General features: G+C 35.4%; 5 protein-coding genes and 2 long non-coding RNA genes across 7 annotated transcripts in view; 5 read left to right on the forward strand and 2 right to left on the reverse strand.

Annotated features, from left to right (window-relative positions):
• The first annotated feature begins 154 nt into the window (after positions 1–154).
• LOC115236714 (tRNA-dihydrouridine(20) synthase [NAD(P)+]-like) lies at positions 155–3,035 on the forward strand. The gene is made up of 3 exons (XM_029809338.1): positions 155–676; positions 1,072–1,585; positions 3,017–3,035. Exons 1-3 carry the CDS (start codon positions 487–489, stop codon positions 3,018–3,020), a joined length of 708 nt encoding a protein of 235 aa, XP_029665198.1. The 5' UTR covers positions 155–486; the 3' UTR covers positions 3,021–3,035.
• On the forward strand, positions 1,619–4,080 carry LOC115236712 (tRNA-dihydrouridine(20) synthase [NAD(P)+]-like). Its single transcript, XM_029809334.1, has 5 exons — positions 1,619–2,107; positions 2,503–3,016; positions 3,116–3,361; positions 3,423–3,767; positions 3,853–4,080. Exons 1-5 carry the CDS (start codon positions 1,918–1,920, stop codon positions 3,962–3,964), a joined length of 1,407 nt encoding a protein of 468 aa, XP_029665194.1. The 5' UTR covers positions 1,619–1,917; the 3' UTR covers positions 3,965–4,080.
• Positions 4,081–4,961: 881 nt separating this feature from the next.
• LOC115236830 (general transcription and DNA repair factor IIH helicase subunit XPB) lies at positions 4,962–9,395 on the forward strand. The gene is made up of 15 exons (XM_029809524.1): positions 4,962–5,234; positions 5,435–5,640; positions 5,763–5,873; positions 5,966–6,115; positions 6,197–6,367; positions 6,454–6,645; positions 6,771–6,868; positions 6,962–7,068; positions 7,178–7,474; positions 7,557–7,825; positions 7,914–8,078; positions 8,165–8,351; positions 8,417–8,565; positions 8,655–8,771; positions 8,930–9,395. Exons 1-15 carry the CDS (start codon positions 5,201–5,203, stop codon positions 9,056–9,058), a joined length of 2,382 nt encoding a protein of 793 aa, XP_029665384.1. The 5' UTR covers positions 4,962–5,200; the 3' UTR covers positions 9,059–9,395.
• On the reverse strand, positions 7,817–9,411 carry LOC115236837. The gene is made up of 2 exons (XR_003884256.1): positions 9,273–9,411; positions 7,817–8,300 (listed from the first exon to the last, which is right to left on the reverse strand). It is a non-coding gene; the product is annotated as an uncharacterized LOC115236837 (long non-coding RNA).
• Positions 9,412–10,327: 916 nt separating this feature from the next.
• On the forward strand, positions 10,328–15,233 carry LOC115236831 (ceramide glucosyltransferase). The gene has a single exon (XM_029809525.1). The coding sequence runs from the start codon at positions 11,860–11,862 to the stop codon at positions 13,054–13,056; it is 1,197 nt and encodes a 398-aa protein (XP_029665385.1). The 5' UTR covers positions 10,328–11,859; the 3' UTR covers positions 13,057–15,233.
• Positions 15,234–17,369: 2,136 nt separating this feature from the next.
• Positions 17,370–22,115, reverse strand: LOC115236836. The gene is made up of 3 exons (XR_003884255.1): positions 21,974–22,115; positions 21,781–21,904; positions 17,370–19,128 (listed from the first exon to the last, which is right to left on the reverse strand). It is a non-coding gene; the product is annotated as an uncharacterized LOC115236836 (long non-coding RNA).
• LOC115236835 (putative acyl-CoA-binding protein) overlaps positions 21,972–22,779 on the forward strand; it is a 1,751-nt gene continuing 943 nt past the window's right edge. Inside the window, exon 1 of the mRNA XM_029809534.1 lies at positions 21,972–22,109. Within this exon, the coding sequence (XP_029665394.1) occupies positions 22,095–22,109 (15 nt within the window). The 5' untranslated portion in view covers positions 21,972–22,094. The remainder of the gene's footprint in view (positions 22,110–22,779) is intronic.

Consider the following 22,779-nt stretch of genomic DNA (forward strand, 5'->3'; position numbering starts at 1 on the left):
AAAATTATAACTACGTTTTCAAAATAAATCACTCAGCTTCTTTTACAAACTACTCATTTTTATGGAATGCTTTATCTTTTAATGATAGAATTATTTAAAATATTTTATTATATTTATTAGGGTAAGTTGAAGTAAGCCGGCCAAGGTATTGCGCTCCTAGCGCCACGTAGTGGGCGACGTCATTATGTAGTCAGCTGTAAGCTTCATGTGCCCTGTCCTTATATATAAATCCATGATGGGCAATAAATCATTATGGGCAAAATAATAAAGTGACACGTTAATGGGCAAAATAATTGTGTACAAATATGCCATGCAATGTCTCATTCGACATGACATGGTGAATCGAGTAAACAACGAAAACCATAAATTGAGTATTCAAAGTTTCGCTTATCAATATCCGCTACACGTATGTAGGTCCACGTGGATCTGATTGAATTGATGTTCGCAAGTCTGCATGAATCGTGATAACGCATTGTTCGTAATAAAATGGAAAAAGAGTCGACTACAACAGATACGAGAACGAGACTTAATTATGATAACAAACTCATTTTGGCGCCCATGGTGCGTATCGGAACACTTCCGATGCGTTTGCTCGCTCTGGACTATGGTGCGGACATAGTGTACACCGAAGAACTGATCGATAGAAAATTGCTTCGTTCTATTCGTCGAGAGAATGGTAAAAATGCATTTTTTTTTTTTTTGCTCAAAAACTGGAACAATTATGCAAAACCGTCACGCATTGACATTATAATAAAAGAATCTTATATCAATGACTTAAGCATAACAATTTAGTTTTTAATATACAAAATTCGATACATTTATTATGATTATTAATATAGTTAATATTATCCTAGTTAATCTTTTTTATATATTATAGTTTTCTATTTTATTTGGCTTGAATTTTGTTGAGTCGAATAAAGTAATAGTAAAGATATTTTTTAAAAAGAACCAAACTATAATTTATTTTTCTTAATTTTAATCAAATCTTTATTTTTTCAGGCTTTTATTATCTTCTAATATAATTTATCTTTAAGATTTTAGATTTATTTATTGTTATTATTTGGTTTGCAGATGTCCTAGGCACAATCGATTACATCGACAAGACCGACGGTACTGTGGTGTTTCGTACATGTCCTCGGGAACGAGAGCATGTGGTTCTTCAAATTGGTACCTCTGATCCATTGAGAGCGGCCGAAGTTGCTCGTATGGTAGAAAAAGATGTTGCTGGCATAGATATTAACATGGGGTGTCCAAAGAAATTCTCAATGCTCGGAGGAATGGGTGCCTCCCTTCTTAGTGAACCGCAGAAAGCGACCAATATTTTGCGAAAGATGATTGAAACCGTAGCAATACCAATTACATGTAAAATACGCGTTTTATCCAGTCTGAAGGAAACTCTCCAACTTTGCGACACCCTCGCTTCTACTGGTATCGCAGCCATTGCTGTACATGGTCGCACGATTGAGGAGAGACCGCAACATCCCAATCGAAATCATGTTCTCAAGCAAATTTCGGATAGGCTCTCGATACCGGTCATCGCAAATGGTGGGTCCAAAGATATTCAACAGCATTCCGACATACTCAGGTAATATTTCGACATGTTAGCGCCACGTAGTGGGCGACGTCATTATGTAGTCAGCTGTAAGCTTCATGTGCCCTGTCCTTATATATAAATCCATGATGGGCAATAAATCAATTATGGGCAAAATAATAAAGTGACAAATTAATGGGCAAAATAATTGTGTACAAATATGCCATGCAATGTCTCATTCGACATGACATGGTGAATCGAGTAAACAACGAAAACCATAAATTGAGTATTCAATATCCGCTACACGTATGTAGGTCCACGTGGATCTGATTGAATTGATGTTCGCAAGTCTGCATGAATCGTGATAACGCATTGTTCGTAATAAAATGGAAAAAGAGTCGACTACAACAGATACGAGAACGAGACTTAATTATGATAACAAACTCATTTTGGCGCCCATGGTGCGTATCGGAACACTTCCGATGCGTTTGCTCGCTCTGGACTATGGTGCGGACATAGTGTACACCGAAGAACTGATCGATAGAAAATTGCTTCGTTCTATTCGTCGAGAGAATGGTAAAAATGCATTTTTTTTTTTTTTGCTCAAAAACTGGAACAATTATGCAAAACCGTCACGCATTGACATTATAATAAAAGAATCTTATATCAATGACTTAAGCATAACAATTTAGTTTTTAATATACAAAATTCGATACATTTATTATGATTATTAATATAGTTAATATTATCCTAGTTAATCTTTTTTATATATTATAGTTTTCTATTTTATTTGGCTTGAATTTTGTTGAGTCGAATAAAGTAATAGTAAAGATATTTTTTAAAAAGAACCAAACTATAATTTATTTTTCTTAATTTTAATCAAATCTTTATTTTTTCAGGCTTTTATTATCTTCTAATATAATTTATCTTTAAGATTTTAGATTTATTTATTGTTATTATTTGGTTTGCAGATGTCCTAGGCACAATCGATTACATCGACAAGACCGACGGTACTGTGGTGTTTCGTACATGTCCTCGGGAACGAGAGCATGTGGTTCTTCAAATTGGTACCTCTGATCCATTGAGAGCGGCCGAAGTTGCTCGTATGGTAGAAAAAGATGTTGCTGGCATAGATATTAACATGGGGTGTCCAAAGAAATTCTCAATGCTCGGAGGAATGGGTGCCTCCCTTCTTAGTGAACCGCAGAAAGCGACCAATATTTTGCGAAAGATGATTGAAACCGTAGCAATACCAATTACATGTAAAATACGCGTTTTATCCAGTCTGAAGGAAACTCTCCAACTTTGCGACACCCTCGCTTCTACTGGTATCGCAGCCATTGCTGTACATGGTCGCACGATTGAGGAGAGACCGCAACATCCCAATCGAAATCATGTTCTCAAGCAAATTTCGGATAGGCTCTCGATACCGGTCATCGCAAATGGTGGGTCCAAAGATATTCAACAGCATTCCGACATACTCAGGTAATATTTCGACATGTTTATCAAATATCGATCAAACATACACACACACGCACGCATCTTTAAAAAAAAAAAAAATCTTATTTAATCTGTTTTATATAGGTTTAAAAAAGAAACAGGTTGTAGTAGTGTAATGCTTGCTCGCACAGCTGAGTGGAACTGCTCAATATTTCGTAAAGAAGGTCTGCTATCAATGGAAAATGTTATAAAATCATATTTAAAGTATGCAGTTGATTGTGACAATTCACCTTCCAATACGAAATATTGTGTACAGAATATTCTACGGGAGCTTCAGGAATCTCCTTTAGGGAGAAAGTTCCTCGATTCGCAAACGCTAGAACAAATATGGTGAGCATTTTTATTCTTTTTCTTCGCTCTCTCTATTTTTGCTCAAAAAAATTTTTTTCAGCGAAGTATGGGGATTGGGTGATTATTGCCGATCCAAAAATAAGGAATTTCGAGATAAGGGTTTGTTAGGTCGATTTCAAGTAATGCCAGTAATGCTCGAGAAAGATACAAAGGACAATAATGTTTCCCATAAAAGAAAACTTCATGAAGACAATGATGTTTCTCAGATGCGTTGTGCTTTCTTGAGGAACAATTACACAACAGACTCTGAGCTACCAAAGACTAGATTACTCAAGTGGACCAAGGAAAATCGTAAAAAAATGCCAATATATAATACTCGACAAGAAGATAAACTCTTTTGTTCCGTAGTTACTGTCGATGGCAGGAAGTATGGTTCCTCTTTCTGGCAAGTTATATTGGAGAAGACATTTTTTATTTTATTTTTTTCCTTCTATATTTCTACTTTTTTATAGTACATTTCTTCCTTTCAGGGAAAAAAATAAAAAATGGGCTGAACAAGGTGCTGCTTTGGTATGTCTCTATTTTTTGGGAGTAATCAATAAAGAAAGTCTTTCTGCTAATGGTAACATCATTTCACGATGATATCTGGACTTATCCTATCTAATGCATCTGTAAATATTTGATGCGACTATAAAGAAAAAAATGCACACATGTAAATATTGTTCTTTTTGTAAATAAATTTTGACTTTTTTTATTAAGAATTTATTATACATAAGTTTTATTAAGCGTATTATCTAATGTAGCAGGTTTAATCGCTTTGAGAGCGATAACAGTGTCTATGATCTAATTACTTTTTGAGCATGATGTAAATATAATATTGAACCATAGACGTAGGAAATATCTGGATTGAGCGTATTGCCGCGTCGATAAAGACAAAAGGGAAAGGGGATTGAAAGTTTTAGTGTAATGGCCCTCGCACACTGGACGCGATGAACGATGGGCGATATCCAGTGAGAGCTCTGCTTTTCCGGAAAAAAAAACCAAAGCTCTCATTGGATATCGCGTCCAATGTGCGAAAACCATAAAGCCCGTATCAGATTATGCATTGAGATTGAAATTTGACCAACCAGGACAAGGAAATTTTAGTTTCTTTTATCCTGATTGGTCAAATTTCAAGTTTGATTCGTAGTCTGATACGGGCTTTAAGTTTGTATCAGATTACGCATTGAAAATTGAGATTCAAGATTCAAGATTGAAATTTGACCAATAAGGATAAAGAAATTTTAGTTCCTTTTGTTCTGATTATAGCGTTTTCAAATGGACGGGTTAATTCAACCCGGATCAATTAATCACTATATTTTACTATGAATTCAAGCCTCTTATTGGCAGAGACGATGCAATGACGTCATTAATCGTTCTCAGAGCGATTAAGTGCCGGTCTACAATAGTGATTTAAGCTCTAAGCCTTAAGAAATTGACTAATCACAGTCGAGTATTCTCCTCATACTTGATCGTGATTGGTCAATTTCTTAAGGCTTAGAGCTTAAATCACTATTGTAGACCGACACTAAACATGCTACATTCGAGACAGTGGTTCATATATGAAATATAATTATAATTATATTTACATTATGGTTTTGAGGTAACTATCGATTATCGATGTCGAATCTGGTGTTCGAGTGCATGATCACGTGTATCTCTTGTTTTGGCCAAGTTTTTGTGTATTGGTCAATCTCAAGTACTTTATCTAAAAAGAAGAGACTCGTAGAAAATCTTACCATCTATTTAAATTTAAGGCAATAAGATCAGATCCTATGTTGGTCAATCAGTGCCAGTCAAAAATTTTAGAAGAAGAAGTAATTACGATATCTTGAAATAATGGGTCCGCCAAAGCGATTTAAAAAAGATAACAGTAAGTGTAATCTATGTTTCTTTACAGATTATCTTTCGTTTATTGTAAATCGAATTTTTTTTTCAACTTGCTCGACTTCTTTATATTAGATGCATATTTTGTTTCTAAATTAATATTGAATCTTATGTACATTACACACTAAAGTAATTGTACTTTACATCTCGTATACATTTATTAATAATACATTTATTAAAATAAAGGTAAATGGAAAAAGCGTAAGGACGATTACGATAAGTATAACGATGACGATTCGATAGACAGTAATGAAGCAGATGGTGTGCCTGATGCAGCAAAAACTGATATAGAAAAGCAAGATGAATGTGCGATCGAAGATGAATTTGGAGCGAAAGATTATCGTTCGCAAATGATTTTAAAACTGGATAATGCATCTCGACCACTATGGGTGGTAAGATTAAAATTTTACAAAAATTTTTAGAAATTGGTTTCATCTTGCAGAGAAATGTTTAAAGACATAAAGAAGTATTAAAAGGCGTCCTAAAAACTATGCTTTTTGCATTTTTTTTATAGGCACCAAATGGACACATCTTTTTGGAATCCTTTTCTCCTGTGTATAAACATGCTCATGATTTTTTAATAGCAATAGCAGAACCTGTATGCCGACCAGAATTTATTCACGAAGTATGTTTTAAAAAGAAAAGTGATTTTGATAGTAAATTAAATATTATTAGAAAGAGGAAGTAATATGTGTGATGCAATTTTTTTCTTTTTAGTACAAATTGACTGCGTATTCACTTTATGCTGCGGTTAGTGTAGGCCTGCAAACAGAAGATATAATAGAATATTTAAAGAGATTGAGTAAGACTAGTATTCCCGATGGTATAATTGAGTTTATAAAACTGTGTACATTATCTTATGGAAAAGTGAGTAAAAATAATTTCTATAAATTTTTTTTGTTTAACATCAAGAAACAAGCTTGATAAAATATTAAACATTTTGTACAGGTAAAACTTGTATTAAAACATAACAAATATTTTATTGAATCGCCATTTCCCGAAGTACTGCAAAAATTACTAAAAGATCCAGTTATTCAAGAATGTCGGTTGAGGAAGCCTTTAGAAGATCTAGAAGGTGATGTTGTCACAAATGTTCAAACTAAAACAAAAATCCCTCAGGTCTGTACAAGTAGATGAACTAATAATTTGAATAGTTTTTAATATGATAATAAGATGTATGCTTATTTTTTTATATTGAAATATAGTTTGGATCAAAAGCACTTGTAAATACTCCTGCATCTAGTAAGACAAATTCGGAAACTGAATCTGATCAAATATTAGCAGAATCAGCTACCATTCCAGAAGACATAACTTCTTTTTATGACAAAATAGATAAAGACGACGAAGATGAAGAAGAAGATCAAGGATTGAAAACAGTTAGTTTTGAGGTGAATCAGGTATGTATCTATATTTCAATACATTTCTTTAATTTATTTATATTATAAAGTATTTACATAAAACTGTATTTATTAAAATTGCATTGCAAAACATTTAAAACTGCATATGTTGTCATCGCGAAAAGGAAAAAATCGAAGTTGTACAAAAACGATGCATCGAACTTGAATATCCTTTATTGGCAGAATATGATTTCCGTAATGATAGTGTAAACCCAGACATAAAGTAAGTAATATTAATAAAAAGTAGTTTACCTCGTTTCTTACGTATGTTGGGTCAAAAACTAAAAATGATATTTTAACTTTTGTAATATTCCAGTATCGACTTGAAACCATCAGCTGTGTTAAGACCTTATCAAGAAAAAAGTTTGCGGAAAATGTTTGGTAATGGGCGAGCTAGATCTGGAGTAATAGTCTTACCCTGTGGTAAATGTGTTTGATAAAACTTATCCAGCCATATTATATAAATATAATGTTATCCTTATATAAAAACTGTGTCTTTGTAACAATTTTCAACCCTGTATATTAAATGTAGGTGCTGGTAAAAGTTTAGTTGGAGTGACAGCCTGCTGTACAGTACGTAAACGCGCTTTAGTCCTATGTAACTCTGGTGTGTCTGTAGAACAATGGAAACAGCAATTTAAAATGTGGTCCACTGCTGATGATTCAATGATTTGTCGATTTACTAGCGAAGCAAAGGATAAATTTATGGGTTGCGGCATATTGATAACCACCTATTCTATGATAACGCACACTCAAAAACGTTCTTGGGACGCCGAGAATACGATGCGTTGGCTCCAAGAACAAGAATGGGGCATTATGGTTTTGGATGGTAAATTTCAGTATTCATATTATTTAAAACAAAAAGTAACACTGGTTCCTACATGTAATATAATTGTGGCATTTATTTTTAGAGGTACACACTATTCCTGCAAAAATGTTCCGTAGAGTACTAACGATTGTTCAATCTCACTGTAAGTTGGGCTTAACGGCAACGCTCCTGCGGGAAGACGACAAAATTGCTGATTTAAATTTTTTAATCGGCCCGAAATTATACGAGGCGAACTGGTTAGAACTGCAAAAGAGAGGATTTATTGCAAGGGTGCAGTGTGCAGAAGTTTGGTGCCCCATGACACCAGAGTTTTATAGAGAATATCTTGGCTGCAAGATGAGTAAAAAACTGGTTAGAAGGAATTTATTGTTATTATTACATGTATACACACAACTTTTATAATTTTATACATATATTATAAATCTCTTTATAATTTCAGTTGTTGTACGTGATGAATCCAAATAAGTTTCGTTGTTGCCAATATTTAATACGATATCACGAAAGACGTGGCGATAAAACAATTGTCTTTTCTGATAATGTGTTTGCATTAAAACACTATGCCGTTAAAATGAATAAGCCGTATATTTATGGTCCAACTATTCAGGTAAGTATAGAGGTTGTAAGCATTGTGCGCAGTAACGATAACTTAAAGATCTTTTTTTTCACGATTTGTATCATTTATACTTTTAGAGCGAAAGAATACACATCTTGCAAAACTTTAAATTTAATACAAAAGTAAATACGATATTCGTGAGCAAGGTAGCAGATACTTCTTTTGATTTACCAGAAGCTAATGTCTTGATCCAAATTTCATCCCATGGCGGATCTAGAAGACAAGAAGCACAACGATTAGGACGTATTCTTAGAGCTAAAAAAGGTATATACGTTGTATATCTATCAACTATCAAGTTATCGTAACTAAAAATTTTATTCAAATTGTAGGAGCAATTGCGGAAGAGTATAACGCATTCTTTTATACGCTCGTATCGCAAGATACAATGGAAATGAATTACTCGAGAAAACGCCAACGGTTTCTCGTAAATCAAGGATATGCCTATAAAGTTATCACAAAACTCGCAGGCATGGATGAGGTAAGAATTCGATCGATAAGATGATACAAAAGTATTTACATTGTTATTTAGAGATATAATGGTGAGATATAATTTTAATTTATATATAGGAGCCGGATTTAATGTATGGGAACCGAGAAGAACAAGGTCAATTGTTGCAGCAAGTTTTAACAGCTAGTGACACAGATGCAGATGAAGAAAGAATACCTAACGATGGATCAAGAGCGGTGAGCATAATACAAACATAGAATAGATGTAATCTGATATATATGTACATGTAAAACTTTTAAAATAATTAAGTTAGGAACATATATGTAGTGACGAATATGTTTCGCATATGTGTATGGGTATGTATGTGTATTAAAATAATAAAATTTTTTTCCAGATTATACGTAAAACTGGTACTATGACATCAATGTCGGGAGCGGATGATGCTGTCTATTATGAATACAAGAAATCTGCTAGCTCATCGACGGCAAATAAACATCCTCTTTTTAAAAAATTTAGAACGTAAGAGCACTTATCCCATAACAGATTAGAAATATATAAATTGATAAAAATGTATATTTGTCACTACAACATTTAACTGTATTATTTTACATATCGCTCGTAATAAGAACATACACTATGTGTGATGAAATGATATAACACAAATGATATAAAAAGACAAATGTGTAATATCGCAAACTTATATAAGATACATATATACATTATGAAATGTATTATACCGATAGAGTGAGACAAAATATATCACTAAATCCGATGATCGCATGTAACCGATCGTCGTCGGCTTGTTATGGCTCTTTTGCTCTTTGATAATCTAAATCTAAAAATAAATTTATACTCTCTGCTCACATTGAATTATGTAACATATATGTACTAGAAGGAGAGCCAAGAGCCACGGTAGAAACGACCGATCTCAAAGAGGGTGATGCCTTCTCTGTCTTTCCAATATATATAACTTTTATTTCGCTCTCTATCTCTCGGAAACAGAAACAGCATCACTCCTTAGCAGCTATCTCTCTCTGCTCGAGGTCATTGGACAGAATCTCCACTTGCGCGCTTTCCAATATATTGTGGCCGTGTTCCGATATTCACTGCCAGTACTGAAAATCTATAGTTTACGTCACATATACTATAGATTTTCAGTACTGGCAGTGAATATCGGAACACGGCCTGAAATGCGTGGTATTACAGATGCGAACAAATCGTCTTTATATTTTTGACATGCAGCGATAAATAATATTTATCAGTCAAAAGTAGTGTTACACGATGCAGATTCGATATTCATTCTATTTCAGATATATCTCCGTCGATTTCATTTTAAATATCTATTTTATAAAAAGCGAGATAAAAAGTTTAAAACTAATCAATACATTTTTAATTGTATTTACAAAACACGATGTGGAAGCATCGATCTACCACATTAATCTACGCGATTAATTTTAATATTATATAATATTCGTATATAATAACTTATTGCTTTTTGATATTGAAATTTGTCTAATCAATAATCCCCGCATCAATAATTACAATTGGATCTTACCTTATGACTTTCCGCCTGTTGTTAGGATGCAATTGGCGCGCCATCTCCGGATCGACCTCCATCAGTCTTCGATGTAGTTCCTCGTTGCTATCATCACATAATCTCGCGTCGAATTTCAACTTCTTCATCGGTGCCGCTTCATTATCATCGTCATCGCCATTCTGTCGATCGACCCGTATGTTATATCGATCATCCGATCTGTTTACGTCACATATACTATAGATTTTCAGTACTGGCAGTGAATATCGGAACACGGCCTGTATAGTTCAATGGCTGTTTGTTATCTAGTTATATGCAAGGTGCGATTGAATCGAAGATTCGTGCACGAGGTAACCTGCACATTAGATAAATGAGTCATCTGTGACGAAATAAAATTATGATTCGTGGTATGTATGTACATGCATACATATATAGTATATACGAGGAAGGGGTAAAGAAGAAAGAGAGAGAGAGAGAGAGAGAGAGAAAGTCGACAGCGACCAGTGAGAGGACAGACGCCAGGCCGGCCAGGCGCCAGGACGCGTCATTGGATTGGCACTGCGCGCTGCGCGCGCCACGTTAAGAGACATTTCGGGTTTCGGATTTCGGGGCGGGGGCGAGGGCGAAAGGCGAGACGCAAACCGTTCCGCTTTGCCGTCAACGTCAACCGTCAAGATCCGCAAAGATCCTTTTCGCTTTTCGTCTCTCGATGTCTCGATTCGCGTGACTCGGACGGGACTCGATGAATACCGGGAGGAGAGATAATAGTACGATAATAGCGCGATTCGCCAGAGTGTCGAGATAAAAAAGTGTCAATGCCACAAACTAGCGCGGGGAAAAGTGAGAGTGTGACCGGCAAAGGTAAAGGTAAAGATAAAGATAAAGATAAAGCATCGAGTGGCTACGCGTCGTCTCGTACATCTCGTACATCTCGTACCTCTCGTACTCGGTGCAAGATCAAGCCGATCGACGATGCTCGGCTCGTATGTCGTAGACTCGGCGCTTGTTCCAAGCGCCCCGTTCGCTCGACGGAAATCTCACTTCGTGCAAGAGCGAAGCCGCCGCTTCACGGACGGATCGAGCAGTTGACGCGAATGACGCGCATGACGCGCTTGGACGGCTCGGACGGCTCGGACTCGGACGATTGTCGCGGTTCGAGGTGGAGGTTATCTAGAGGCTGCTAGAGCGAATTAGAGCGAGAGATAAAGGGCAGCGACGCGTCGGACGGCCCGGTTAAAGGTTGTGAATGCGTTTCAACAAGAGAGTACGCTGCCGCCGTCGTCGTCGTCGCCGCCGTCGTCGTCGTCGTCGTCGTCGTCGCGGTCGCAGTCGCCGTTGCAGTTGCAGCTGCCCCTGCCCCTGCCCCGAGGAAACGATAACAATGACCGATGAGTAGGTAGCGTAGCGTCGAGTCGAGTCGAGTCGAGCGCGTGCCGCAAACAGACCGATCAGCGATCAGCGCGATGATGCCCGAGTACAACGATGACGCCCGGATGTTGGGTACGTCCGCACGCGAGCAGCGAAAACGGAGCGGAGAAGAAAGATAGAAAAAGAAAAAGAAAAAGAAAAAGGAAAAGAAAAGTCGTAAGTGCCGAGTAGTAGGCGCCGGTTCGCGCGTGAGGCGTGAGGCGTGTCAGGTGCGTCGGGCGCGCCGGCACGCTACATCTGGCTAGATCGCGCGGTGCGGCCTAAAGGCCTAAAGAGGCCTTCGCTCGCCCCTTGCCCCTTTGACCTTTGCCCTTTGCCCTTTGCCCTTGCCCGTCCCTCGCCCTTTGCTTCGCTTCTGGAAAATGAACTTCATGTTATATACTCTTTACGGCTTCGCGATATTCTTTATGATATTCTGGTCAGGCATGTGGGTCGTGCACGTGCTGGCGTTGATCGCCGGCCGCTGGAAACTTCATCGGAAGATGAATCAAGCACCGAGTTACGAAACGCCGTTACCGGGGGTTTCCATCATAAAGCCCTTGATGGGAGTCGATCCGAATCTCTTCGGCAATCTCGAGACCTTCTTCACGATGGAATATCCCCGATACGAGCTTCTATTTTGCGTGGAGGACGACTCTGATCCCGTGCTGATGCTGGTGCGCAAACTCATGGAGAAATATCCAGAAACCGACGCCAGACTCTTTGTCGGTGGTTGCAACGTGGGGGTAAATCCCAAGATCAACAATATGCAGCCGGCGTACGAATCCGCCAAGTACGAGCTCGTTCTCATCAGCGATAGCGGTATACGTATGAAGGAGGACACTCTGCTGGATATGGTGAATCATATGACGGATAAAGTGGCCCTGGTCCATCAGATGCCGTTCACCTGCGATCGCGAGGGTTTCGCCGCCGCGTACGAGAAAATCTTCTTCGGTACGGTACAATCCCGGATGTACCTGGCCGCGGACTTGCTTAGGATAAACTGCCATACCGGCATGTCGGCTCTACTGAGGAAATGCATTCTCGACGATGTCGGTGGTCTGAAATCGTTCGGCATCTACCTCGCCGAAGACTTTTTCTACGCCAAGTCGTTGACCGATCGCGGCTGGCACATCACAGTCTCCTCGCAACCGGCGTTACAAAACAGCGGTCATTGCGAGGTCACGTCCTTCCAAGCGAGACTACGACGATGGGCCAAGCTGCGGGTGGCGATGCTACCCACCACCATCGTTTTCGAGCCGCTCAGCGAATGCCTCATCCTGGGCGGCTTCGCTTCATGGGCGGCTAGCGTGCTGTTTGAGTGGGATTCTCTAGTTTTCTATCTAGTGCACATACTTTTGTGGTTCATGTTCGACTGGACGCTACTATGCGTCGTGCAAAACGGTCCGTTGCCCTTCAATAAACTCGAGTTTGTGTGCGGTTGGTGGCTCAGCGAGATTACAAGACCGTATCTTTTCCTTCAGGCTGTTTTGGATCCTCTCATACAATGGCGCTCGCGCGTTTATAAGCTCAAATGGGGCGGCGTCGCTGAAGAAGTTAAGACGAAAGTCAAATATTAAAAATTCTACACTCTGTATGCGTAAATGCATGCATGCGCGCGCGCGCGCGTGTGTGTGTGTGTGTGTCAAATTAAACAGAGAAGCAGAGGCAACGCTCCCCCCTTATTAACTAATAAATTCTCGTATTAAGTATAATTCCAATCACATCGCGGCTTTTAGTTTATCTTTCTTTGAGAAAAAAAAAAAAAAACTGATGGATTTTTAATTTATAACCGATCAAGGATCGAAACAAAAACTTTTGCAAACTTGAGCTAAAAATAATTAACACAGCGCCTTTGTCTCATTTAAAACGAAATTGATTACATTTTTATTTGCGACTTAATTGCCAAAATGTATTGATAGCTTGAATGTAGAAATTCAATGGGTTCCGAACAAATAAAATTGTCATAATATAATATATGCGAAATAATTCGGATGCCTCGCTTACGCATACGTTAATATGATTATTGTTATACGCGTTTCAGAACTCATCGCGCGAATCGATCCAGCGGGTCCAACTTTACGAGAGGGGAATTGGTTCTTCTTTTCATATATAATACAAAATGTCAAGAAATATATGTCAGACAAATCGCGTATAGATTCTGTCTCATTATTAAATTTTGTCAAAGATGATGTGTAAATTCAAAAGTATATTCTAGAAAAAAGATGGCACAAGTTATATTAAATGTAAGTTATTACATTAAATGTAAAAAAATAGAGTCGAAAACTTTATTTGCGCAAGGAGACACAAAGTTAGCCGAATCGATTTGTACGCGTATTATTTCCATCGAATCACGGTATGCTCAACTCAAATACGGTATGCAATGTGTGGTTCTTTTTCGTTGTAAAGATATTTATTTGTAATATAGTTTTTATAGATACGTAAAAAAAAGTATACGTAAACTAGTATACTATACGTAACTAGTCGCGATTTTTAAATGTACAGGGGCCATATCCTTGAAAAATATCGCATACGATATTTGTCATTGCGCAGTTATTTTCCGATACGTTTTAGCAGCGCAATGACAAATATCGTATGCGATATTTTTCAAGAATATGGCCCCTGGTCGGCGATATCGTTCCTTTTTCGCGACGATATCGCACGGCATTTGTCTTTCCACATGCGTTGCATTCTGTATTAATTCAAATGTATCGAGATTGGTGCGCGCGAATATATATATATATTATAGTTAAAAATATTAGAAAGATAAATAAATATCGCCAGATACGAAGTCTGGAGGAGCGTGGTTTTTCGAAGGTTTTTAACAATTGGGAATAGCAAATCGAGGATAAATATTCTCGCACACACAACCCGGCTGTATAAACTTAAATTTGAATTTATTGTGTGAATGTGTTCCGTGTACGTATGTATGATGTATGTATGTATGGATGTGTGTAAATATATATAAGACTAATGTATACATAGACACATGTATTTTTGTCGCGCATCTATTTATTTCTCACGTTTCTGCAGTCTTGCAAAATGCAAAATTATTAGTGACCTAGAAACTTGGTAAAGTCTCTCGCGTGAAGTATATATGTATACGATAATAAGGTTACGTAATACATTCGTTACTGCTGATTTATTAAAACTGTACTCACGCTGTACTTAACGTTAGATACACATATATTTGTATATAGTAAAACATCAATTATCTGGGCACCGATAATCCAAATATTGATTCCTTCGACGATCGACGCTCGCGTACGTCGCGTTCGTACGCGTATGTATATGTGTGTAAACAGAAATTCTTTTAATTTACATTAAAATCGTTGATACGATTTTTTTTTTATAACGTTTACACCTTTACACGTTTGCATTGCTTTGTTTAATACAACATTTTTCTTTCTTCCTTCTCTTCTTTTTTATTTGGAAAATTTTTATTTGGTTTGCGGATAATCTCGATAACAGATCTTTTTTCATCATTGTCTCTCTCAGCTTATCCCGATAATCGATGTTTTTTTTTTTTTTTATACTTTTGTCGCAATTATTTGGTTTGTGGAAACGAGCCTTCCATAGTGCGCTTGCAACATTCGCTTGAAACTCGAACGCACACTTAGAACGATATATAAGGCCCCGATTTAATCTCCCGAATTTATAAACGAGTAACTATTATTGGAATCCCGTAAACGTTAGGCTCTCTCTGTACACGTTATTACGAAACTTTCAAATAAAGCAGAAGCAATAAGTATTACATTAACGATGAGTATCATTTGATTCTATCATTGACATTTTATCTATTTTATCAAATCGATGATTATATACTCATTATATGAAAGATAATATATTATTATTTCAAATATGCGATACGTTATTCCTTTTCGCTTCAACGAAGTCAAAGATTGTTCCAGATTTATAAACACTCCAAATAGAACGATTACGCCAATTTAAATATTTTTTTTTTCCTATCTTTTCGGTATATTCAAGGGTGTCTGTACGGGATGGTACTATCCAGTTAATATGACTATCGAGTTAATGAATATTAACTATCGAGTTTCATATATTCGTATATATAATTGGTAGTTTGTAGACTCTTCAATGATTCTCCGAGTCATTATATCAAATTATATTAAGTGGAAAATATTGTTTTTCACGACGACACAATCGGAATACAAATTTTCTCATAAAAAATACGTTCCGCGAGAGTTGTTAAAAAAACAATAAAAATTTATCAACACACGTACAATTGATGTATAATTTTGCGATACAAGTTTGGCAAATCAGTGCGCGTGTGTATGTTTTGTGTGTGTATATGAAAATTTCTGATCATCTCGCGTACAAATTTATTTTAATCGAGATTATTTATCTCAAAAGATGTAAAATTCGTGAAAGATATAAATAAAAGGTTTCGTTTTATTATTTCGCTTCTTTTTCTTATTAGATAAAAGGAAAGCACGCGAATTGATATATCCATGGTGTACTTATGATACATTCGTATCGGGACTATTCTAAAACATTAACGCACGAATGTAGTTGATAGGATAAGCTGACTGTTTATCATGCCAGCTATACAATTGCAAGCTAGAGGTGAATCAGCGAAGCGATATCGCAGATAAATCATTGAGTCATTACGACTTCCCGGTTTACTCGCAAATCATTGAGTCATTACGATCTCTCCATTTTGATCTGTAATCAATAGCTTTTTTTAGCGATATTTCCTCTCCTTTTTTCAATCGATTGAAAAATTTTCCGTTATGTTAAAGAACAATGTGTTTGTCTCGACGTGCGCGTAAACAGCATAGAAATGACTGCATTTCATAAATATTGAAAAACGCTGACGAAGCGCGTTTTCCTTATAAATAAGGAAAACGCGCTTCGTCAGCGTTTTTAGCACGTATTCAGAAATGTAAATCGTTATGCGAGAGACATATTTTTCCGCGACGATTTGAAGCGCATCCGAAATAACTCTGTCAAAATACGATAAAGCAACAAATTTTTGCATCATTTTCGACTTTTGAACGTATGTCGTATACATCATACAATACGCGGTAATGTGGACAATAGCAGAGAAATAATTTATAATTTGCTCGTTATTACACATAATTACATGTAATCCGTTTTGAAATATCATACAAACGTATATCTATCGCGCGATGCAGATGTAACAAACACGCATGTCTGTGCAAGGACGCGCGTATGCATTTGCCTCACGTATTTTATATCGTGCGACTACATGTCTCGTATTTTAAAGGTGTGGCAAGCACGACCATCGTAAATCTCATCTAATTTACATTGATAAATATATGTTCAACTTGATATCGTGGACCTCGATGTAGGTCCTATATAAAGAGGAAACGCGCGGCCTCAATCAAGAAATTTATATTTCCGATATTGATTTAGAGAAAAAATAGGCTTATCTGTCTTGAGATAAATTATCGAACATTACTACATCGATTGGCACGTAAGTCGAATGATACGAATTGAAGCAAATATCTGTGGCCAGAGCGCCCGAGTATAATGCGTGTATCTTCTGTGCTTACGCAAGACTCTTCTCTCTCTTTCTTCGGAAAAACTTTACAGAGTTGAAAACGGTACTCTTTCTAGCGATAAAGATATTTATCAAGTTTGTTTAACTTCATATATCGTTTGTTTTCAAACATTTTTATCTTACAATGAGCTCTTGTATAAATACGATTTTTTTCTTTTTAATTCTATATACTATTTGTAAGCATTTACATACACACACTCTCTCTCTCTCTCTCTCTCTCTCTCTCTCTTTCTCTCTCTCTCTCTTTGTTATCCAAATTCGGGATGCAGTAGTATATAAGCAAAACATACTATAATATCCGTGCGAGTAAAATCTCTGTAGAAAATTTGGTGGAATTCAATATATATGAATCACATAATTATATTTGTTTCACACAAGAAATATGCACATATATATTCTCTTGACATTTCGAGAGATCTTACATCCTTCAAATTTTAAAATGACATGGTGTGATATATCAAGATTTATTACAAAAATATCACGCGGTATTCCTTAAAATCTTAACTCGTAAGACATCTTTCAATTGATCGAGATAAACTCGATAATTAATTTATCTAAAATTTGCAATTCGTCATTATCCACGCTCGTCTGGATCCAATCCGTATCCAAAACAGTTTACTACTCCATCATATATTTGTTTCGCTGCTTAAGCGGATTATTATTGTTTTTTCTCTTCATCACTGTGTAGTATTATTGTCACATATTATTCCCCCGGTGATATTATAATAATGCGGGAACACCATGTATATAAAATTTAATCTGAAAAAGATATTTATCCGCATTATAAATGGATTATATTTATCATTTCTTACTTTTGGAACCAAAAGACATAATGTCGTTAATTGTAGTTGTCGCGTACGTGACTTAAATACGCGTTAGTAATAAACCGAGGAATGACACATTAGTATAAACTAATTTCTGACAATAAGTCATGCATTGTCAGAAATGCACATTTTTTTTCTAAGTTTAGTAAGTTTTATAACTTTCAGTAACTGAACTATGAAAACGCATTAAAGAACATAAATTTCGAGTCAAACCTCTTTCAAAGTTGGTTTTATAAAACTTTTCATATATGAGCACAAAATATATTATAATTATTGCACCGTAATGTATGTATATACATATATATCTATATATATATATAGATTTGCAAAAATAGTAATGAAAGAGAGAGAAAGAAAGCGAGAGAGAATAATGATTGCGTGTTTGTGAAAGAGAAGCAAGGACAGGAAGAATGTGTATTTTTTATTGTCATCGCCAACAATAATCCACTGGCTTTAAAAACATTTACTTATATCTTGCATGCGATATTTTTCTTTCCATTCGTCCACAAATTTATCTTATGAACAAATTTAGTTTTAAAATTCAAGATCTTTTTTTCAACTTTCCGAACATAAGTTTGCAATGCGGATGTATGATAAATAAAAATAGAATCGCAGAAAATGTCAACGATAATTTATCACGATATATATTTCTTTACATCCTTTCATATTTAATTCGTAGTTTTTATATAAAAACTTTTTTTTTCGAATCAATCATAGCTACGAGCAACATCGAAAAAAGACTACCATCCGCACGTGTTGAAGAAACACGATTTTTTAAAATGAAATGTTATGTGTAACAAGCGAACGATGTATGCCTTGTCAAACTACCATTTTTTTTAAGAAGTAAAATATTAAATCGCTATAGTAAATACAGTGATGCCAATGTATCAAATTTATTCTAATATTAAGATAGAATTTGCATTTTTATTTAACATATTACCGTGTGGCTGTGAAATGATTATCTCATAGAGAGAGAGAAAAAACTTGAAGGTTAATAAATTATTTATCTTTGCTCCTTCCCCACAATTCAATAAAATATGGCTAAGCAACAGATGGTCGTATCGAAATATAATAATAGCGATCAAAAATGTACGACTTTAAACATTAATATAAATTACCTTCCTGTCGATTTTTAATTTCTTGGATCGACCATTTTATATTATTCTTTTCAAAATATCTAAAAAATTATAGGTGTGAAAAGATGATACATCCATTCGAGAACTCGAATACAGAAGATACCAGTAATGACCTTGGTCATCCGTGTCTCTTGATTGCCGAATCTATCGATAAAATAAAACTAGTTGAACATATAAACATTCTTAAAAACTGAATGGTTAAGTTTGTAAGAAATTTGATTATGGGTGTTTGATTATTTATGAGTACCATGAGATAAAAAAAAATTATGCTACTCTTTTCCATACTGTTGTTTTTTCTTCTCTGTATCCTCCCCCTGTATATGAAATACATATTTATTATCACATACAATTTAATTTGCATTGCATTTATTGCAGATGCATTTTTCAAAGCATCTTTGCATCAAGTACATTTATAATAGCGCGTTTTACAGTGAGCCATTTGATTGAAAGGAATGTGTTATCCTTAAAGAACATATATACTAATGGAAAGAGCACGACCGCATCGCATAAAAAGTGTGTGGCTTGCAGTATATACTCGTACCATCCATATGCAATGCTACATTATGAAACCTTATCCTATTCTATGTTAGATTGTATTATACTATACTGTGCTACGCTGCATTCCATTGTGTTATATTATGTGTCTCATACAGACGTAATATACATAAAGAATAATACGATGGAATTAGAAAGGAAGAAGCACGAATTTTGCATTCATTAAACGACCATAACAGATATATTCCACGATATCGTTAAAGACATATTTTGAAAAGCAATTGAAATGAATTATAATTAGAAAGAGCTCTAGGATTATATCGATTGTTTTATACTCGTAATATTTGATTGTGTGGTAGCTATACTTTGAATTTTGGGATACGATAACGAGAACGTATACTTTGAACCGACTAGTCAAGGGTAAAAATACCGCAATACGACGCGGCGTGGTGCAATTCATCTATTACGAAGGAATGATCAGACAAAATGCAGTAGACATGTTATTCGATGTGTATTTTTTTTTATAGCATCAAGCAGCGAAATCAGAGCCGTTTCTCGCAAATCATATAATAGTTTTGTTTGTTATTGTTGTTTGAGTGTAATCGAACTCTCTTGGCTCTTCCTTATCGCGCTATCGATTATTCATAATTTTATGACAAGTGTGTATTTATTCTTGTATAATTATAGAAAATTAACGATTGAGTCATTTTATGTAGCTTTGACATATTATCTCGGTCGTCTGAACTCTTAATTGAAAAATTTACGACGTCATACATCTTGATGCGTCTCGAGTTGTTGATGGTTTGCGTAGGCCTCATTGTTTCTCGTATAATGTGACTATATAAATTTAAAGCCTTCAATGCATAGCTTATTGTTAGCATATGTACGCGCGCGCGAAAGAGAGAGAGAGAGAGAGAGAGAAGAGGAAAAAGAAGAGAATTGAATAAAAGTGATTATACGGAATCAATTTATACATTCCGAGTTTCTCATAAATACATCATTATCATTTTTTTAATTCAAAATGCCAAGAAGAGATAATGAAATTGCAAATTTTGTTGAGAGTTTATTTAAAATATGTATTTAAATATTAAAATATATATTTGTTTTGCTTAAACAATTATCTCGTCCTAATCAAAACGAAAAAGACATATTTGCGACGTGCTTCTCAAAAAATATTTTTCTTCTACCATTTACCATTTTTACAATTGTGAAAATTTATTCGGAATGTAGATTTATGTGTGTATAGAATAATATTAAATTTTTGTAACGCGATCGAAAACTTTTGCGTAATAAGTCATTTACCATGTGTCGCTACTCGTATAACGGAAACAGGTTATATCATCTGATTTGCCCGGTAGAAACACTTTTACATAGAGGACACCACTGTCCGTGATTCAATTCAACGGGCGAAATAAAATAACTGAACGGAATGAAAAGAAAATTGACTACCCAGTAAGCAATTTGATAACAAATTGTTGCCAAATTGGCATCAAATTCGCTCAAAACTTGGTAACAAATTCAGTGCCATCTGTGTCCGCATTAAGCTTGTGTTTTGGTGACAAAGCTTGCTAACATAACCTGACAGCAAATTGACGGCAAAAAACGAGCAAAGCTTGACATGATTTGACGTCAAATTGGTGGCAAAAATCGAGCAAGATCTGCGCAAGACAATCTGACAGCAGATTGTCAGCAAAAACCGAACAAATTCTGCAGCTTATGGCCATTCATATAAAATAGTATATTTAAATGGATTTAAAGTCTCAACCATAAGTAACAAAATGATGATTTTTGCTGACAATAATTTGTAGCAAGCACTTGGCAATATCTGTTGGAACATATATGGCTGACTGGGTATATATTTTACGTTGATGCGGTATTATTTTGAATTAAATATATGAATTGATTGCAATAAAAAGTGGCATATTATTAGTGTTCATCCTCTACGATCTTATCGTGCGTTTGTTATTCTAGTATTACTAAGCATATATCCAACTATATAAAATTTTGAGCCCGAAATGATTTATCTGGTGTTATTTAATATAACTTCTTTCAAACGTAATTTTTCTTATAGATAAATATCTCGGCTTACGCTATGTTGAGAAATTTTTGATTTTTAACTTCTTTTTATTACGTCAACGTTGTTCAATAATCATAATTTCATAAAATATAAACCATAAATTGTAACATAAAATAAGAATACATGTATGATATATTTTGTATGATTGTATTAAATTGTCTCTCTTGATATCTTAATTGTTTAGAAAAAAAAAAAAAAAAAAAAAAAAAATGTTAATCCCTTACCGCGTTTCCTCCATTAAAATATCCATACATTTTCGCATGATATTATTGCGAAATAAATTAGTTGAAGCATATCGAATCTCGTATAGCGATGATTTCAGTCGTTCCAAAGGTCGCTCGATAATGCCTGCATTAAATATTACTCATTGCGTTAAGCTAAACGTTAAGAGGACCACGTATACGGCCACGTACGTACTTGTCTTTATCGTTGGCTTTCGTCGACACGAGTGTCGTGTAACCTCTCGTTCTCGTACGATTCTTCCCTCAGGATCATCATAGTCTATAATTTCAGTGTCAGAGTGCTAGCATTTTCTATCATGTCGCTGGACGAAGTAAGGATTAGATTAATTTATTCAATTGATGAAAAATTCCATTATATTATAGGCAGAAAAAATATATCGCGCGAAATCGTCCTCGGACCATTAGTTTATTATTAGTGAGTGAAGTTTGACTAGAGTGAAATGTGAAACTAGTGACATTTGTGCCAATTACAAACTTTTTTTTAAATATTTACACATATTTACAATAGATGTTAACTATTGCATGTAAAATTTGATTATTTTCAAAATTATTTCAGAAAGACAACGTACTAATGCAGCGCAGCAAAAAAAAAAATATGCTTTCCTTTTATAAAAATAACTTATTAAATTTGCTTGTTTCTTCTCCCTCTCTAATGATAAATCTAAGACAGAAAGAGGGAAAAATTCACTAGGCTAGAATCGACAGATAGGTTAGGTAAACTATCAGATTGATAGTTTATGATAGCCTGATAGATAAATCAATCATTAATTATATAGCGATTAGATCACAATTTTATGATATAAAGAAAGAGGAAAAAAAACTGTCTATATTTTAATAATCAAACCGCATTGTTGGTACATGCAGCTATTTCTGACCTGACAAATCTAAATTGCGTACTTATTATTTTGATTGAATAATGCTACTATTCACCAGATAAAAAAAAAAAAAAAAAAGTACGAACTAGAGAGAAAATGTTTTATA

The sequence above is a fragment of the Formica exsecta genome, unplaced genomic scaffold (genome assembly GCF_003651465.1).
Source record: "Formica exsecta isolate Colony F162 unplaced genomic scaffold, ASM365146v1 scaffold26, whole genome shotgun sequence".
NCBI lineage: Eukaryota > Metazoa > Arthropoda > Insecta > Hymenoptera > Formicidae > Formica > Formica exsecta.

What these genes read in the sequence shown, in the direction of transcription:
- LOC115236712 (XM_029809334.1), top strand. Translation starts at nt 1,918, where the DNA reads ATGGAAAAAGAGTCGACTACAACAGATACGAGAACGAGACTTAATTAT. An exon ending in CAGCATTCCGACATACTCAG is followed by an intron (nt 3,017 to 3,115) that starts GTAATATTTCGA and finishes TGTTTTATATAG; the next exon opens with GTTTAAAAAAGAAACAGGTT. An exon ending in AAGTATGGTTCCTCTTTCTG is followed by an intron (nt 3,768 to 3,852) that starts GCAAGTTATATT and finishes TCTTCCTTTCAG; the next exon opens with GGAAAAAAATAAAAAATGGG.
- LOC115236831 (XM_029809525.1), top strand. Translation starts at nt 11,860, where the DNA reads ATGAACTTCATGTTATATACTCTTTACGGCTTCGCGATATTCTTTATG.
- LOC115236714 (XM_029809338.1), top strand. Translation starts at nt 487, where the DNA reads ATGGAAAAAGAGTCGACTACAACAGATACGAGAACGAGACTTAATTAT. An exon ending in TTCTATTCGTCGAGAGAATG is followed by an intron (nt 677 to 1,071) that starts GTAAAAATGCAT and finishes TTTGGTTTGCAG; the next exon opens with ATGTCCTAGGCACAATCGAT.
- LOC115236830 (XM_029809524.1), top strand. Translation starts at nt 5,201, where the DNA reads ATGGGTCCGCCAAAGCGATTTAAAAAAGATAACA. An exon ending in CTAAAACAAAAATCCCTCAG is followed by an intron (nt 6,368 to 6,453) that starts GTCTGTACAAGT and finishes ATTGAAATATAG; the next exon opens with TTTGGATCAAAAGCACTTGT. An exon ending in CTAACGATGGATCAAGAGCG is followed by an intron (nt 8,772 to 8,929) that starts GTGAGCATAATA and finishes ATTTTTTTCCAG; the next exon opens with ATTATACGTAAAACTGGTAC.